Source organism: Typopeltis vanoorti, chromosome 20 (genome assembly GCF_054136105.1).
Source record: "Typopeltis vanoorti isolate ZY-2024b chromosome 20, IOZ_Tvanoo_1.0, whole genome shotgun sequence".
In the NCBI taxonomy this organism is placed as follows: Eukaryota; Metazoa; Arthropoda; class Arachnida; order Uropygi; family Thelyphonidae; genus Typopeltis; species Typopeltis vanoorti.
The window spans coordinates 44,065,833-44,085,320 of NC_143568.1; the positions used below are offsets into that span (position 1 = coordinate 44,065,833).

A 19,488-nucleotide genomic window follows, 5' to 3' on the forward strand; every position below is an offset into this window, starting at 1 on the left:
GGGCCATCTCAGGTCAACAATCAGTGATAACCATACTAAGATGTAAGTGCAGGGAGTCAACTGCAAGTGCTATCTGTAATGGATGACACACCACACTCACTGAATGTGACCATAGGGTGCTACAAAGGATAATATATGAGAACTGCATTCATTGGCTAACACGTTGAATGCAGAGTTCTAGGCATATATTGGAACACAAATCTGCACAAAACATTCATAACTGAGGCTCACAACATGGGTTTCCATGGTAGGACTGCAGTATGCAAGCTCCATGTCATCCGACATTCATCTAGTTCATCCATTACCAATGCTCTAGTTCATCTATGGGATGAACTGCAGCTTTGGTGAGGTTAATGGATGCCTGCCTCACAACAGTCCAGGAACTCTTTACATGCCTACAGGAAGAATTATCCAAAATTCCCATTGATTGCTTCGTTTGCTTGTGTAAGGCATGCCCCCATAGGATTGCTACAGTAAATTCAGGAAAAGGAGGTCCTACATCTTATGAAGGTGGGTGCCATGTTCGTTTGTTCCTCACACTCTGGTGTCTATTGACATTTTTTCAAGAAGTGTATATTCTGAAGGATGTTGGAATTTGTTGAAATTGAGCTCTTATTCTTATTTGAATTACTTTTTTTTTATATGATAATATTGTATATTTGTTTAAAGTTATATTCTTTACAGGCGCTTATAGAAGAAGACAGGCTTCTTAGTCGGATTGAAACTCTTGAAGGTCAGTTACAAGCATGCTCAAAAGTAAGTTTGGATTTTTTTATATTCTATATAATCAAACAAAACACGCATGCGTAAACCCCTGTAAGGCTTTGTAAATTGATAGTCATACAGTTCTAAGACTATTTTCAAAGTAAATTAATTCCAGCCTTGTTGTCCAAGTGATTAGTGCATCCACTCTTCAATCAGTGGGTTGTAAATTCAAATCATGCTATTGGCATGGATGCATGTGAATGTGCTTAGATGGTAGATGAATTTCATTTGCCCAGACTGCTATCCCACTTATTGGAGTGGGATAGCAGTCTGGGCAAATGAAACTTTTCAAGCCTCAAATGGCTTGAAAAGTTTCATGTTTGGTCTCTAAAGCAGGATTTCTAGACCATATTAAAAATGAGTTTAAAAAATACAAAAAATTTAGCTTTATAAAAACTATCAGTTTTGTTCATATGCTAGTGGAAGCATATTAAAATCAACTGGTTGTTCTGAAATTTCACTGAGTTTTATATATTTTATTGTATTTGTCATTCTCGTTATTATTTATTGTCATGTATCCCCTTGGAGCATACAGTAATAAAATTTATCTTCAATTTATTTATATTAAATATAATAAATTGCTTATAACTAATATCTTCGGATTTTCAGTCTCATTTAGTTTCATTAATTTCTTTGAGTATTGGTAGGCAAGTATTTCAGTAATATACAGATTTAAAGGTTAATAAAATGGAATAGCTTTTATCTGGTAATTATGAACTTAGTATTGTATACATTTTTTATTTATTTATTTTTTTATGTTAAGCCATATATGAGAGATTTTGTAAATCAACCTATAGTATGTTAACTTCACTTTCCCATGTATAGTTAGTAGTGGGTTGTGAAAGAAGAGACTTGTTTACATTTGATTTTAGAAACTTGAACGAGGGTGGTCTGAAAAGTTCTCGGCCTAACAATGAAAAAACAAATTTATAATTTCAAAATTATTTTTATATTTCAATATAATCTCCCGTAAGACTAATACATTTATTCCAGCACCATTATCCCATCCCTATAGTGGTTCTCAGTAAGATCCGCAAAATACCCTTCTACAGCTGTAGTCACCTCTTGATTCGAAGAAAACGCTGACCAGCGAGGAAGAGTTTTAGTTTTGGGAAGAGAGAAGTCAGAGGGAGCTAAATCTGGGGAATATGGTGAATGTTCCAACAATTCATAGTGCAGATCTCTTAATTTTCACATTAAATTTCCCATTGCCAAAACACCTTTGTGGGTAGGTGCATTGTCCTGATGAAAGATGGTTTTTTCTTCTGCAAACCTGGTCTTTTCTCACGAATTTTTTTTCGTCTAGTCTGATTAAAAGATCGGAATAATATTCTCCGAGTTATTGTTTTACCCTTTTCAAGATAATTAATAAACAAAATAACTTTAGCATCCCAAAACACTGATTCCATGACCCTTTTCCTGCTGATGGAACCGACTTTGTCTTGAAAAGGGTAAAACACACTCACATGAACAACCGGCTTCTGTCCTTTGTTTTGACTGCTGTTTGGATTCTGGTGTGTAATGGTGAATTCAAGTCTCATCCATAGTAATAAATCGATGCACAAAATCAGTTTTATTCTTGTTAAAATTCTCCAAGCACTGTTCAGAGATTTTCATGTGAGTGTGTTTTTGATCTGCTGTGAGCAAGCGTGGTACCCATCTTGCACAAAGCTTTTTCATTTGCAATTCTTCATGCCTAATATATCCTACACAAACTTCAAATGAATTTTTTCTTTTGCCGTTAAACCTTTTTTTTTTACAAAGAATTTTATAACTGCATAATACTCAATTTTATCTATTTCAAAGGATACAGACAACACTTTGCTTCAGACAGCTGTATGAAACAAATTACTTGATAGAATGACTTGCAATTTTATATGGATGCTTATGACAGATATACCAATTTACAAAAAAAAAAATTGTGCTGATAGTGCTGCCATGTATGGTCGAGGCCGAGAACGTGTCAGACCACACTCGTATACTGTATTCCTTGGGAAATACATAAAGGGATACATATATTCATGCATAAAGACTTTCACAATACAGCAATAACAGGGATGAAGGAGGAAGTGGAAAAAGGACTCTTTTCCTCCAAAGAAGGATAGCCTTATATACTCAAGGACAGTGGCGGCTGGTGAAAATTTTAAGTGAGGGTGCTGAATATACAAAATAAAAAAATAATAATAAAAAAATATTTTTTCCTAATCAGTAACCAATTTATTAATAAATAAATTTACATATTAAAAATTGCTTTATTAAAAATATTTCACCCTCACCACAAACAAACACCAATAATAAAAGTTTCGTATCTCACAGAAATAACGCGTCAAGCATACGATACACTGCCCAAACGAGCAGTGTCAGAATGACTTGTAAGGTGCAATCACAAGCACAAACGAATATCGGTGAGACTGGATGCAATTGGTTGAACGTGATAATATTGACACTGCGTTAGATCGCAGTGTATTTATTTCGTAATCTAAAGCTTTAATAGAACAATTCCAATTATTAACTATTCAATCACTGTCGAAACATAAGCTGTAACTTTTAACATGTTGTATTGCATTTATATAATGTTGTAAGCATTGTTATTATTTATAAACACAAACAAAATTTAAATTTTTCATTTTTTCCTTGCGAATGCTGCAATGTCGCAGTGCTTATGTATGAACTGCCACTGCTCAAGGAGCTATATAAGCTTGTCCAGGGTAGGCTTTTCGAGTCCATTGTGGGACTCAAACCCATGACCTGTTGGTTAGAGAGCAGGTATGCTATCCACTCGGTTAACCAGGCCTGCACTTGGGTTTTGAGTTGTACTGTGAAGGAATGCTGGGTTGCAGTTGCATGTGTTTCAATGGATTTAATACAGAGTGGAGGAATTATTGATGCTATTTTATATGAACATTTAAACAGGCATCTGTTTAAAAAGTTGGTGGAATGAGTTGGTAAGATATTGGTTATTAATCAATCTGATTTGCCCTCTTCTGTATTAAAGAGGACAAATCATGTTAGTAGAACATGAACAGCTCCGGAGGGTGAAGTATTGCCTTGCGCGAAAGAAATCCTAGTTTTTCGAAAGCTGAGGAGGCAATGATTGTGATGTGTTTCAGCCAGGAGAGGCTTGCGGTCGGTGTGATTTCAAGAAGAGAAATCTCATCCTGTCTAAAGATTTCAGTTCTGTCAGGGTTCATAGGGTATTGGAAGAAAATGTTTTTTTTTTTTTTTTTTAGGAAATAGGCAAAAATGAGTTTTGATGAGGCTATCTAAGTCCCATAATCTGTTTTGTGTGCATTGTAGATCAAAATTGAGGGCAGTGAGGTTGATGTTTTGTAAGTTGAGGTGATTTGTATAGAGAAAGGAGTGCAGTGTACTGTCATCTACAAAAAAAAACAACTGTGTATTGAGTTGGTGGTAAACTGAAGTAGATCATTGATATACAGAAGGAAGACGTTAGTGTGAACAAAACCCATACTATCCCAGTGTTAGTCAGATAGTAAAAGGATAAGGAACCATCCACCGTCGCACAGTATGCGTCCAGTCAGAAAGCTGGCAGTTCAGTTGCAGAAGCCACGGGACAGACTGGTGTGCCAGACCTTGTCAAAAGCTTTGGAGATATCAAATGCAACCCTGAAGATTCACCAAACTTTCTATAGCATTTATCCAGAGATGGGTGAAATGTGAGTAGATTTAATTGGCAACGACAGAATCCACGTTGGTGTTCATTTATTAGCTGAGTGCCTTCAAGGTAGTTGTAGGAGAGTTGGGTATTGATGGTTCTCTCCATTACTTTAGAGGACTGAGGCGAGTGCGATAGGGCTATAGTTTGATGGTAGTGATTTCATATTGGAGGCTTAATGGATTGTATACAGCACTCAGAAAGGATTAAAACAGAATTTAATACTTTCTATATTTTGTCTCAGTCACTGAGACATCTTCAGGGATTACAAAAAAAAAAAAAAACAAATAACATTATATACAAATACCACACAATACTAAGCCCAACCACGTGGGTGACTCTAAAGTCCTATCTATGTGCAGCGCCCTCTAAGGGTGGTTGTAGGTGGCCTGGATTGTAAGGTGAGATCTCTGATAAGTGTTTCCCAAATCTTAGGAAGCTTAATGCAACCATATTTATTAAGATTTGGTTGATTTCTGAGAGCTGGATTCTAAAAATAGCCTCTCTTTTTTGAATTTGCTGTGATGGAGCTTGGTGGGTTTTTTTTCCATGAGATCCTGTGAGTTGTATCCAAGACATGGTCAGCCAGGCCTTGACTGACCATAGTCGTGGTTGCAGATGTATGACTTGTGTTCCTCCAGGCAGATGGTTGCTGATTTGCCTGTCTGTCCAAAGCATGGCCGCTTACAGGAACAGGGTACTTTATAAACTCCAGGCACTGAGAGAGGAGGGAGATGATCTTTTGTAGAACGGATAAGGGTAGCAAGTTTGTGATGGGGCTTAAATGCTGTGTGTCGGTTATACCTTTTTAAAATCTTGGCTATTTTCTCGATGTGCCACGGATGTAGGGTATGGTGATGGCATTTCTAAACTCTTTCTGAATAGAAGACCGGGGAATTTGGGAGGAACTGATTAATTTTTTTAATACTGTGATCACTGTAGCCATTGGAGAGGAAAGTGTTGTGTATGTGGTCAAGCTCAGTTGTAAGGGTGGTTCCACTGGAACAAAGATTGTGGACTAGATTGTGGTTAGAGTTTTAATAATGCCATATTGTTGAGCAGGGTGGTGGTGGGAGAGTTTGTGAATGTATCTGCCTGTGTGCGTAGGTTTTCTATATACAGTGAAGGAAAGTGTACCATTAGGAAGGCGTGTCACTAAGCTGTCTAGGAAGGGTAAACAATTGGTATTTTCCTTTTCCATCGTAAACTGGATTCTTGGATGTAGGCTGTTGAGGTGACTGAGGAAGGAGTCTAATGTGTCTGGGCCATGAGGCCAAATAGAGAACACATCATCTACATATCTTAGGCCAGATAGAAGGTTTGAGAGAGGCTGAGTCTATGGCTTGTTTTTCAAAATCTTCCATATAAAAATTGGATTCTTGGATGTAGGCTGTTGAGATGACTGAGGAAGAAGTTTAATGTGTCTCGGCCATGAGGCCAAATGGAGAACACATCATCTACATATCTTAGGCCAGTAGATATGTAGATGATGTGTTCTCTATTTGTAGATTTTGTTCCTCCAAGAAAAATAACCAGAATTGATGGCAAAGGGAAAAAGATCTAAGATGTCAGAAGGAAAAACGTTTTCTAAAAGTGTTAAGTTATCAATTAAGAGAATATTGGTAAATAATGAGGAGATGTCAAAGCTTACTAAATTACTGGTAGTGATTTGTTACCCTTCTTGGGAATGGGTTGCATATAGGCCAATTTCCAGGCTGTAGGATAGATACCAGTGGAGTAAGGGAGCATAAAGAAGCTACATAGAATAGAAATCAACTCTGGAGCACAAATCTTCACAATTGGAGGAATGCCATCAAGATCAGATGACTTTTTTGTGTGTGTGTCTAATTTGGACAATATTTTTCTGATCTCCTTCTGGCAAAAAGACAGAGGAGGCGTTGAGTATCACCCACAGAAAAAAAGCCAATCTCCTGGCTTTTCTCTGTGGGTGATGATGGTATAGAGCCATCTGGGTATATAGGAATGAGACAGAAGTTGTGTTGGGAAAAAGTTGCAACTAATTGCTCTGGTGAGAGGTCAGAAGACTCAGTTGCCATTTGGACAAGATGCTTTTCCTGCTTTTTTCTATTTCAAATTCTGTTTGAAGCATTGATATACTTACTTCATGAACTGAATCTTGAGTTCTTGATGTAAGCCAGTTGTGGTATGCTTGATTTTTTTGTTTGTACAGCCTTGGCACATATTTTGGAGAACCAAAGTTTAGTTAGGGGATATCAGTTTAGAATAGTGTGGGGCACTGTTATAATGCCAGTAAGGATTACTTTGGTGATACATTCAGTTTATTTATTTATTCGTATGGAGTTTCCTCCCTTTTTCTCCCCCTTCCCTATTGGGGCGAGTTGAGCCCCCTCATGGGGGGGTTAAGTATTTATGGCTGTAGATCCATGTGTGTTCACGGGGCCAGTTTGCCTGCTTGCGGCATGAAAAATGCCAGATAAACTGTCAGACAAACCCTACTGCCCACGCCCAAGACCGGCTAACTTGGCTATGGCTGAGAAAGATCCTCAAATTTCTCACGTCTTCGATGGGAATCGAACCTAGGACACTCCTGCCCCAGTCATATGGTTGCGAAGCGCAAAGCCACTAGGCTAACCGTGTGGACATACATTCAGTGGTTCATATGTTTGGGTTGGAAGGCTAAAACAATAGTCCAACCATGGGAATGAGGCATAGAAGTCACGGAGGCTATCCAACTTGGCACTGTTATAATGCCAAACTACTCTTTTTGTTGGTGACCGTGTAAGCATTGTTGCATGGGAGAGGTGACGAGCACTAGATTTACTTCGCGGGTCCACTACATTCACTGTCTATTTGGAAGGATAACTGGTAAGGAAGAGATATAGTGTGTTTGGTGAGTGAGTATGGTTATATGGTATTCTGGTTCACATGCGAACAATTTGTGTTAAGTTGTTAGTGATGGCAAATGTTTCAGCATCTCTGCCTGCTTGGTCTGTAGGAGGAAAGCCAGTTGGTGTAGTTAACATTAAAATCCCCTTGAAGGATGATTTTGCTGTTAGGGAAGTGGGATTAGAGAAGTGATAGAGACAGCAGATGAATTTGACTGAGTGGGAAAGGGAGATTTTCAACCAAAGCAGGTCAAGGTTGGGTACTCTGGCATGGTATGTCAGAATGGGTATATGTGCACATATCACAAACTAAGTGATATGTCACCCTTGAGTCGAAAGAAGTCAAAGAGTATGTAGTTGGGAAAGCTGTTTTGAGTAATGCTTTGATGGGGTTTGGTTGACTGGAGGTAGTAGTGGATACTATTAAGTTTGGAGTTGAAGCTGCAGATGTTGAAGTAAATATGTAATTCTCTGCGGGATATATATTTGATCCCAAGGGTCGTGTGTTTCCTATGCATAGCCTGCATTCTGGTCTCCACTGTGGCTAATAGTGTAGCGTATTAGACACATATTCACAAGAATATAATAATTTTATTACTGCAAATTTTTTGGCCAGAAACTAACTGGTAATCATTAGTGCATCAGCACAATTACAAAACAAGCTATCAAAGGATTAACAAAGAATGTTAATCCTTTGATAATCCTATTTAACAAAAAATGTTAATCCTTTGATAATCCTATTTACAGAGATGAGCCACGTGCTGGAATGCCACCTAGTGGGTGGTTACAATCAAATAAAATTACAATCAAAGACCAAATTTAAGTGATTTGAAATAAAATTTGATTTAGATAATAAAATGAATAACAGCAATATTAAATATTTAAAAAAAAATTAAAATAGAAGAGTTGGGGGTGGACAATAGAGAGGCAGCATTCTAATTTAAATTTAGGTGATGTAGAAGTGCTTCATTACTCTTTTTAAAAAAACTGCTGAAACTTAAACTTGCATTGTAAAAAGCAAGTATTGGATGATAGGACATTATGGTCAGTGTCCACTCCATACTGACCCAGGTCAGATTTTTCTGGTTTATTGTTGTTGATATAAGACTGGTGTTCTTGTAGTCATTTTTCATTAGAAGTCCTGTTTGTTCAGAGTTCGAGTGGAAGCATTCACATTGGACCTGGTAAACACCAGAGAAGGGTGAGATGTTTATCTTTCTTGTGGATGGTAACCAAACAGAGATTTTGTTGACAGGGAAAAATATAGGAACTGAAATGTATGTTTTAGTTCCAACATTATTTTAGGGATCTTAGCAATTGTGTCAGGAGATACTTGCGATGCATGGGATAGGGAGTCATCATATAGGTTCAGAGTTTCTTGGGGATGGGCTTGTAAAAGTTCAAGATGCATTTAAACTTCCTTGTGGTGAAGCCATTCTGTAGTATGATGCTCAATTCTTGTTGGAGAGCTTGGGAATTGGAGCAGATAGCACATGTTCTGTTGAGCGCATGTTGAAGATGCCTATTTTTTGAGATGGATGATGTGCTGAATCTTGTTGTATGTAGTGGCCTGTGAAGGTAGTTTTACAGTGAGCAGAAGTAGCAAATATTCCAGAAAGAGTATGGGGAAGGATGATATCCAGCAATTCTACTTTTTTTCATCCTTTTCTTTTTTCCATTCTGAATTTTGATGGGTGAATGTTGTTGATTTTAGTTAAAAAAAAAAAAAAAAAAAAAAAAAAAAAAAAAAAAAAAAAGTAGGCATTTTGAGTCTGGCCAGATGGGGAAACACATCATCTACATATTGAACCCAGTAAGGAAGGTTGTGGGTGTATGGAAGAAAATAGGGATTTGTCAAGATGCTATTGAAGAATCTTAGGAAGCTTCTCAGCTTGTCTCAAGTCACTTTTGTGAAGCATGGGACGTTTGTTTCATTCTCTTTGTTTTGTTGGGTCAAAACAATGCCACCTGATGATATTTCTGGGAACAAAGTTTCATTCACCTGCTAATTTACTGATGTCATCATTTAGTGATTTTGCTAGTTTCCTGTGGAAGTTCAGGATGACGGCATTGAATTTCTTTTTTTTAGCCTTAATTTAGTCATTCACCATTGATGCATTGAGGTTATGGAGTTCGTGGACGGTATGATTGCATTGCAGCACTGATCGTCAAATAGTTTGAGCTTGGCTTCTAGTTTTGGATTTTGGAGGAGCACGTTTCCTTCAAAGTGTTAAGGCACTGTTCAAGGCTTTGGACTCATTTTCCCAGGTTTGAAAGCTGCTTTACAGAATGGAGGCACAGCAAGCCAAAGAAAAGCTGGTTGATGTCGATGAGTAGTTTGTGCAAGAAGTATGGAGCCAGTTTTGAGCAAGAAGCATGGAGCCAGTAGCAATAAAAAATTACACACATTGGACCTTTTTTTCTTGTCCTCATATCTATTTTGCAACTTTAGCACTTTGTATTATTGTTGAGTTTGTCAGTGATCAACATTGCTGTGCTAGCAAGACCTAAGGTGCTCTGCGATCGCAGGCCTTTGTTGCTGCTATCTTTGCTTCGCATAAATTCTATGCTTGCACATGTCTAATACTAGTATATTTATACCATACTAGGAAATACAAGATATGCGTTTCTAATACTAACATTTTGGTTTAAACATTTAAAAATATTCTTTTGTGAATTTAATGGGAATGACATGGGTTGAAATTTCTTTTTTTTCTTTTTTTTTTTATTATAAAGACAAGCGTTATAAACTCAAGGAGCTATACAAGCTCGTCTAGAGTAGAATTTTACAAACATCTATGCCCATGGTGCAGTTCAAACCCACAACCTGTTGGTTGGAGAGCAGGTGTGCTATCCACTCGGCTAACCAGCTTGGCTAACTGAGTAAAGCTGGCTAGCTTTAATTTCTTAGTTTAATAATATAAACTGCTTTAATTTCCTTAAAGCAGTTTATATACATCTGTGATCTGACACACTCAAACATGTGAACTGCAGACATTGTGAACATTACATGGGTTCATACAGAAACATTTTTGGGATAAAAGTGCATGAGTGTATTAATATAATGATGCCTCTTGGTGTATCTCCTGCTAAACAAAATCCCAATCTAATTTAATGTGTAACAGATCAATTTGTATTGTATTGTGTAGTACTGAATTTTTTTATTTAGATATTGTGTATGATTTACGAAATATATCTCTGAGCTTAATAAACCCTTTATATTAATAAGAAAACATTTTGAAGTAATTATGATTTTTTGAAGAAAATCATTTCAAATATAATTTTACTTCAAAATAATCATTTTGAAATAAAATTATAAATTACATTATTTGTACAGTTGAGTTCATAAAACAACTCAGATATCATTTTCTTAATTTTTGCTATGTGAAATTCAAAACACTGCATTTTGAATTTAATTGCTACCCGTGTTACATGATGTCCAATCAAGTGACAAGATCAATAAGTGAAGTGATGCTTCTTTTTTTATACATGAAATGACTGTTAAACAATAAATTTAAACAACAAAGAAGAAAGAGTAAGTCTCTTTCCTCATGTTCTGAGGACAGGGCTCATTGCTTTCTGTTGTGCCAGTACAGCATCTGGAATATATCCTGGCATTCCACTCCTGAGCACATTCATTGCTACCTGAGAGTGGGTGTTCCATGTGTGGCTACATAGTGGGCATTGAATCAAACTCCTCCTGAGAATGAATAATTTCTTGTTCTCTTGTTTATCAGGACCCTCAACAAGTTTCTAGCAGGTCCAGAAATCATAGAAACAACAACTGAAAATCAAAATAAAAAACAAAAACCATCAAAAGCTGCAATAAATAAACCACTTTTTTTTTTAAAAAATCCTACATTCAGCAGGGGAGCATCTGCTTGAAAAAATGTCTCCTTTCTTTATCCAGTAGAGTTTGGAAGATCTCCAAAATCTGTAAAGAAACTGCGTTCAGGCAATATTCTTATTGAAGCAGCAACCTTAACACAATCATGTTAATGTTGCTGTTTTAATATCCCCCCCACTCCACACACATTTGTGTGTGTGTGGTGGAGGGGGTATAAATAACTTTGTACAACATCTGTTGGGGAATGCCAATTACATATACTCCCCTTCCTTCCTTCCTTCCACACAAATACACACACCAGAATGCTAAACTTTACTAAAAGCATAATATCAGAGTGGGATATTATGTTGCTGATACCGAAATCTCTGAAGGACTAAGGAGTGACAAGAATAAGAAAAATTCTCACATGTAAAGATGTGCACCTAGTTTCCACCAGGAACTAAGTGCATATCCTTTCTGCATTATCTTCAACTTATCAAAAACTTCTGCAAACATCATTCAACAACTGTTCATCTGGTCCAGCTGAAAACATCCATCAGAGATGCCTTCCTAAAGCATGAACACTTAGTATTGAATTCCTTTGATATGGAAAAAGCATGAAACATTGCTTTGGAGATTTGAAATCTTGAAAGAGGTACATAATTTTTGTTTATGACGATGAAAACTTCTTTTTATCAAGAAGTTTTCATCCAACCAAATCTTCCGAGTCCGAGTGGGAATTGCCCTCTCCCAGCCATATATCCAAGAGAAGGGATTCCCACAAGGTTATGCTTTTTGCAATCAAAGTTAACACATTCGCTGCCAACTACGAGTATACTCGTAGTTGGTAAACCAGCTACGAGCATACTCCTATGACGCTTACCGCTGGCAACGAGATTACTGTACTGACCTTGAAGAAGTGAAAATGCTTGGCTTGTGGAGCTAGCATCAAAATTGTGTATTCTCATAGATGGTATATGCTCTGCACAAACCAACTATGAGTATACTCGTATGACGCTTACCGCCGGCAACGAGATTACCGTACTGACCTTGAAGAAGTGAAATTGCTCAGTATACGGGAACAGACTATGCCGAAGTAGCATGGCAGCGAATGTGTTAACTTGATAACTAAACAACTTCCTCAAAATATTATTATTTTTGAGACCTTCAGGAGGACTCATCGAGGGAGGCTATAAATCATCCAAACCAGTTGTCATACCTTCCCTTAAATTCATTCACACTAGATACACTCACTATGACTAAAGGTAAACTATTCCACCCACTCGCTGCTCTGAGAGAAAAACCTAGCTCTTACCCCTTTATTGACTGTTAACAACTTCCATGGATGCCCCCCCATGTTCTCTCCCCACCTTCCACATAATGAAAATTTTCATCAGACGATATCCTATAACATCCATTTAAAAGTTTATAGACCTCTTTCATATCATCCCCTCTTTCTCCTGTTAACCAGTCTGTAATCCACATACTTGCAGTCTGTCCTCATAATTTAAATTGCATAATATGGATATAATCTTTGTAACTCTTCTTTGCACCCTTTCTACAGCTTCTTTATCCCCTTGGAACCCAGGAGACCAAATCTGTGCACAATAATTCAGGTGTGGTCCTATCAAGACATTATAAACAGGCAAAATGACTTCCTTATCCTTACATGTCAAGGTTCGCTTCAATATCGCAATTATCCTCCGAGTTGTATTTGCAACTTTTGCTATGTGACCCTTCAACTTCAGATTCCTATCCACCATTATGCCAAGATCCCCTGCCTGATCAGTTTCTTGTAGCATAACCCTAGTAATATTATATGCCACTGGAAATCTCATCAATCTGAAGTGCATAACTTTATGCTTATTAACATGAAACTGATAGCCATTTTCATTTGCCCAAATTACGATCCTATTCAAATAATTTTGTAACTGCTGGATATCAGTAGAATTCCTGATTGTCCTGCCTATCTTTGCATCATTAGCAAACAATTGCACATCTCCTGTTAGATCCTTTCTAATGTCAGTGTATAGATTGAACAACAGTGGCCCAGTGAACTGAACCCTGAAGTAAACCACTGGTCACCTTTTAAATCTGGCAGATTCACACCCACTGTATACCACTTTTTTGATATCTCTGTCAACTATCCACTAATCCAAGTGAAAAGTTTATATTCCACTCCCATATTCTGCAGTTTATGGTGTGGTAATAAGGCGATTGATATCCTATCAATTGCCTTATTAAAGTCCAACATTATCATAGTGTATCCATTCCTTTTATCCAACTCTGCTGTAACATTATTATAAAATATGAACAAATTGCTAAAAAATAAACTTCCTTTAGTGTACCTCATGCTGCTCTTGGCATAGTATAGCTTGTTTGGCTACTCATTTCTTTGTTTGGATAATTAAAATCATCCATAATGATCACTCTTTAATAGTACCCATAAGGCTAAATTGGCGAAGCATTTCTTCTTCTTCCCTAGCAACTGAGCTGTCAAGTCTGTAGCACCTACCATATATTTCATTTTGTTAGCCTCCACTTTACACCAGATAGCCTCACCGCTACATGGGACATTATTACCATCATTGTTTTCTTGCATTTCTACCCTAACTGGACTTAAGTCATCTGATATCATTGGTAGTATTCCTCCTTCTCTTCTGTCATTCCTAAAAATAGTATACCCATTACACTCGATCCCAGTTACCATATCTGATTATGGTAACCAGGTTTCACTAATGCCAACGATCTTAGGCCACATCGTATTCAATAAAGCAACGAACTCAACCTTTTTGTTTTGATTCTCCTGGAACTTGTGTATAGACATAATAAATTCCCACTTAGCCTATTCTTATAATTAAATATGAAATCTATTTGGCCTTGTTGTAGAACTTTCTCTTATCCCTTTCCAGACATAGTCAAAGCATATTTTTCCACTTGTTCACCAGATACATAACCATGTTTGAAGCCATTCATATCTTTATCACGTCTACATACTATAGCTGATCTCTCTCTCACACACACACACATTACCATCTTCTGTCATTCATGTAATATGAGGATTATAGAAAGACAGCTGCAGCAAGCCATTGAACATTTTTGAAATGTGCACTTGCAAATGGGTTTAATTTTCACGGTCGAAGACAGTTTGTGTGTATCCTGAAACAGAACTCAAACTCGGACAAAATTCAATCCCAGTTATGCCAGAGCCAAGTTCTTGGGACTCATATTTGACAAGAAACTTGCTTTCCTTTTTCACATACATCATTTGCAAGATAATTTCTGCAAAGCAATGAACATCCTTTACAACCTGTCTTCCACCTCTTGGGGTGCTTACCGATGTTTTGCATTGATTGAACAGGGTGCTGATTAGATCCAAACTTGATTATGGGTCCCAAGTCTTTGCTTCTGCCAGAGAGAGAGAGAGATTATTCTGCAATGGCTAGACCATGTACACCATTGAGCCATAAAAATAGCAACTGAAGCATTTCAAACTTCATCAATCCTTAGTTTCTACATTGAGGCAAAGGAACCACCTTTTGTCTTCAATGTCAACAGCTGTCTCTATTATATGATACAAAAATGAGATTCTGCTAGACCCTCCCACATAGCCACCTTTTGTCCACGGTGGGAAAATTTGTATGACACCTATCAGACTGCCATATGGTCCTTTTGCTTTGCAAATAAAAGCTATCTTACAAGCGTTAGATATTGGGGCAGACAACATAGCACAGATACCATTAATATGCTTCCACTCTGGCATTCATGCATACCACTTTTCAGTTTTTCTTTCTGCAGACTATACAAATTTTCCACACCTCCTGTAGTCTGTCAGCAGGCTCTTTCAAGCTCATAGAATCAGCTACTCTGATTTTGTGCTTCTTTATACTGACAATTCAAAATCAGAAGCTTTAGTAATCTTCTTTTGTTTTCTGAGACAGTATCATGAGAATGTAACAATTGCTGAGTGTATGCTATAGAGCATGCATTAAACTACATAATGCTACCAAATGAGCATAATATGTATACAGATTTTCTGAGTACCCTACAGACAATAAGATATCTGGTGCTGCAGAAACATCCAGGGCGCTGTTGAATCCACCATGGCCTTTCTCAGTTATGGAGGCTACATTTGTATGTGTGTTTCTCTTAGGTTCCAAGCCACATTGGGATTAAGGGAAATGTGGCTGTAGATACTTCAACAAGGTCAGCTCATTTCTGAAGTTTCCATCATCTGCCTGTACCTTTCACTGATTACTAGTAGATAATAAGACAAACTTTTATTTCAGTGCAGTCATCATGGAACAGAGGTGAATTATAAGCTCTGTTGAATCAAGCCTAAAATTAAATTTGGGCAGTCCACTCTGTACAAGGTCTGTAAAGAGGAAGTTACGTTATTCCTGTTCAGCTTCGCATAGGTCATAGCCATCTCGCACACTCCTATTTGTTGAAAGGTGATGACATGCCTGTGTGTGTTAATTCTGCAGTGCCAGATTAACCCTCAGTCATATTTTAATCGACTGCTATTGTTTTGTCAGTGAGTACAGCCACTATTTTAGCTATATTCATAATCTGTCTGAGCCCTGTATGTTCTGACAGATTTTTATCAGACTCTCCAAGTGTCATATTTGTTTTTAAATTTTTACAGAAAATCGCCATACATAGACTGTTTACGTTATTTTTGTTTTGTGTTTTTTGTACATAGGTTTTTAGTACTTAGTTGTTTTTATTCGTATTTGATAAATGTTTTTACACCTACATTTTTATACATTCTTATCTATATTCATTTTTATTTATCAAGTTATTTTTATTTTTTTTACTTTGACCCTTACTTTCACAGTATGATCATAGTAGTCCTTGTACCATAAAACCCTAAACAAGCAAATCTATTACACACACACACACACACACACACAGCCTCTGTCCAAAAAGAAACAGAATTTTTCAAAAATAGAAGAAACTAGTGGTGCCACCTGTTGTATCTTTTTGTTGTCGAAAGCGGCAACCTTCATTATTGTCGTGTCAACTGCTTATGGCATTTGTTTCATTAGAAGCCAAGTTATAGTGCTAAGAGTGGCAGCATGTTTTGACGAACGGTCAGAAAATGAGTTTCAAACAGAGATGATTGACTTTTGTGTTAAACTTGGTAAAAGTTTTACCGAAACGCATCAAATGCTTCAAAAATCATACGGTGATGAATGCTTATCCCATACTCAAGTTTAAGAGTGGTTTAAGTGATTTCAAAGTGGTCGTGAGACGCTTGAGGATGACAAAAAGCCGGGCCATCCAAAAACTTGCCTGAGCGAAAGTTAGCATCCAAAAAGTGCATGATTTCATCAAAGAAAACCCGAAATTGTCTGTGAGATTGATTGAAGATGAATTAGGGATTCTAAATTCAACTGTGCACAATATTTTGACCGAGAGTTTGGGCCTTCATAAATTGAATTCGCGATTTGTTCCCCACAAGTTGACCGGCGACCAAAAAATGTATCAAATTGAACACTGCAAGGACCTCATTAAAACCGCTCGTAAGGACTCAAACTTCCTCAAAATGATCGTTACTGGTGATGAAACGTGGTGTTTTGAGTATGAGCCTGAAACAAAACGTCAGAGTTCTGAACGGAGACCACCAGAAGAGGGGAATCCGAAAAAAAGTTGCTTGGAGAAGTCAAAAATAAAGACAATGCTGATTTGTTTCTACGATTCCAAGGGCATTATCCACAAAGAATTCTTTCCACCTGGCCAAACGTTCGATGGCGAGTTTTATCTCGAAGTTTTGAAGCGATTGATAGTGAGAATTCGTCGCGTACGGCATGAATATCTTGATGCAAGCAGCTGGTCACTTTTGCACGATAATGCACCATCTCATCATTTAAACATTGCGAGACAGTTTTTGAGCAAAAACCAAGTTTATGTGTTGGATCACTCGCTGTATTCACCTGATGTAGCATCCTGCAACTTCTTTCTCTTCCCATGACTTCATTTGCCCATGAAAGGAAAGCGACACGACACCATTGAAAATGTTCAAGCATCAGTAACCACGACCCTCAACAGTATCCCAAAAACCGATATAAAAAAACTCATTTAATGAATTAATTGACCGTGCCAAATGCTGTATCGAAACTGAGAGAGATTATATTGATTGAAAGCGTAAACAACTCAGCGTGTACCTTCACACTGAGTTGCTTAGCAATTGGAACACCCACCTAATAATCCTTTGATCTACCTCTGTGTGCAATCACAGCTCACAGATGCATAGGAACAGATTCCACAAGGTATCAAACATACGCCATGTGTAACTTGACCCATGTCTCTTGCAGCAACTCTGTCAGATCGCGCTCATTCCATGGAGAAGGATCAGCAGTTCTCACATCATGTTCTAGCATATCCCACACATGCCCAATTGGGTTACAGTCAGGAGAGTTTGGGGGCCAAGGCAATGTAGCAAATTCGCTGTCATGTTCCTCTAGCCACTTAGTAGTTGTGCAAGCCCAATGACAAGGTGTGTTGTCCTGTTGTAAGATTGCACTGTGGTCAAGGTAGACCTCCTGCAGATATGGATGGAGATGGCCAGCTAACAGGTCCCTGTAGTGTTCACTTCAGTGTTTGTAGGATAATAACCAATGAATCTAGGGCATGCCCAGAAAAAAACTCCCCAGACCATAATATCACCTCCATCGGCCTGTTGAATCCCAACTGTGCAACCAAGGGATACATTTTCATGCCGTTTATGCCAAATACGAACCTGGCCATCAGCATAGTGCAGCAGAAAATGGGACTCATCACTCCAGAAAACTTTCTTCCATCTGTTGATGGTCCATTGCCAATGTTTCTTGGCTCAAGGAAGGCATCGTTTGCAATCCCTGGCTGTCATCAGGTACCCTTGTTGGGCTCCTGCTGTTGGAATCCCAGGCAAAGCAAGATGCGGCACATGGTGCATGTGGAAATGGATTGTGCTGGATGTCTGTTCATGGTTAATCCAATGATAGTACATGCTTGATACAGTGGTACGGGAGCAATCAACAAGTGCAGCTGTTTCCGAAATACTGGCACTTGCCCTCCAGGCCCCAACTATCTGCCCATGGTCAAATTGGCTTACATTATCATGTTTCCCATTATTGACAAACATTTAATGTTACATACAGAGGATAGGCGTGCTCATTTATAGTAGCTGCACTTGACGTTGATATCACGTGGTACTTCATTATCATGGCAGCTATGTAAATTGGGGGGGGGGGGGAACTGTTCCTAATGCAAAGCTAACTCAATGTGTATGTATACACACACACACACACACACACACACACACACGCGCGCGCGCGCAGGGTGATTCGAAAAGATGGACTCAGTTTTGTAAGTCTATATATCAAACATAGAACTAGTGACAAATATGATGTAAAGTATATTTGATTATACTCACAATAAAGTTTATAGATGTTCAGTGTGCTCCCTTCCGTCTGCACGGATAACATCAAGACGGTAGCTGAAAAGTCTTTTGAATTCATCTCACGTTCTTCTTCGATACATGCGGTCTGCCTGAGCTTTTCCCTTACACAGACAACCTGTTTGCTCAAATTGATAATTCCAATGACAAATGCTCTTCCTCGTTGGAGGTTTAATGTTTAAACGACGCCGAAATGCATGCTGCACCACAGTCGCCAACTCTGTTTTAATGAGCTCAAAAAAATTTGTGCTGCATAGTAGCCATTTTGCTCACAACTGACGCTGCTACATGGCTGTGTGCTAGGCAAGCGCTATAGCAGTAGTATTTTTTTTAAACTTTAGGACCTCCTCTTTTAAATGTTATGTACATCATTCACATACGATGTATAGTTCAGGAAATATAGCCATATGAAATTGAGTCCATCTTTTCAAATTGCCCTGTATATTATGGATAAACAAACAATTCATCATCAAATTTCTGACATATACCCTAATGGGATGTACTGGATACTATGACAGTACTACATGAAATGTTTACATTATTAACTGGTCTGGTTGACCGAGTAGTTAGTGTATCTGCTCTCCAGCCAAAAGACTGCAGGTTCAAATCCCACCGTGAGCATGATGTTTGTGATTGTCTGTGAAAATACTAGTGGTGGTGGGCAGTAAATGGCATTGGTGTAGATGATTGTAGTTGAATTGAGTGGTGGAGACAGAGAGCTGTAGAGTAGCATTATTGTTGTGTGACAAACTTCCTATTGTCAATTTTCTTCCAAATTAGTCTGTTATGTCAGGACTCCAATATTATCAGATGTTATATTTCAGTTTAACATGTTAGTGCTGGGCAATGTCCACATGTAAACTACCAGCAGGAACCAGCTTTAGCTAGCATATGTGTGCCACATATGCTG

The 19,488-nt window shown here is 38.0% G+C and overlaps 1 protein-coding gene across 3 annotated transcripts in view; it reads left to right on the forward strand.

Annotated features, from left to right (window-relative positions):
• The window catches only part of Slmap (Sarcolemma associated protein), a 545,241-nt gene that overhangs the window by 110,813 nt on the left and 414,940 nt on the right, over positions 1 to 19,488 (forward strand). For all 3 annotated transcript variants that reach the window (XM_090409867.1, XM_090409869.1, XM_090409868.1), the window contains exon 6: positions 685 to 756. In XM_090409867.1, the coding sequence (XP_090265993.1) occupies positions 685 to 756 (72 nt within the window). The remainder of the gene's footprint in view (positions 1 to 684; positions 757 to 19,488) is intronic.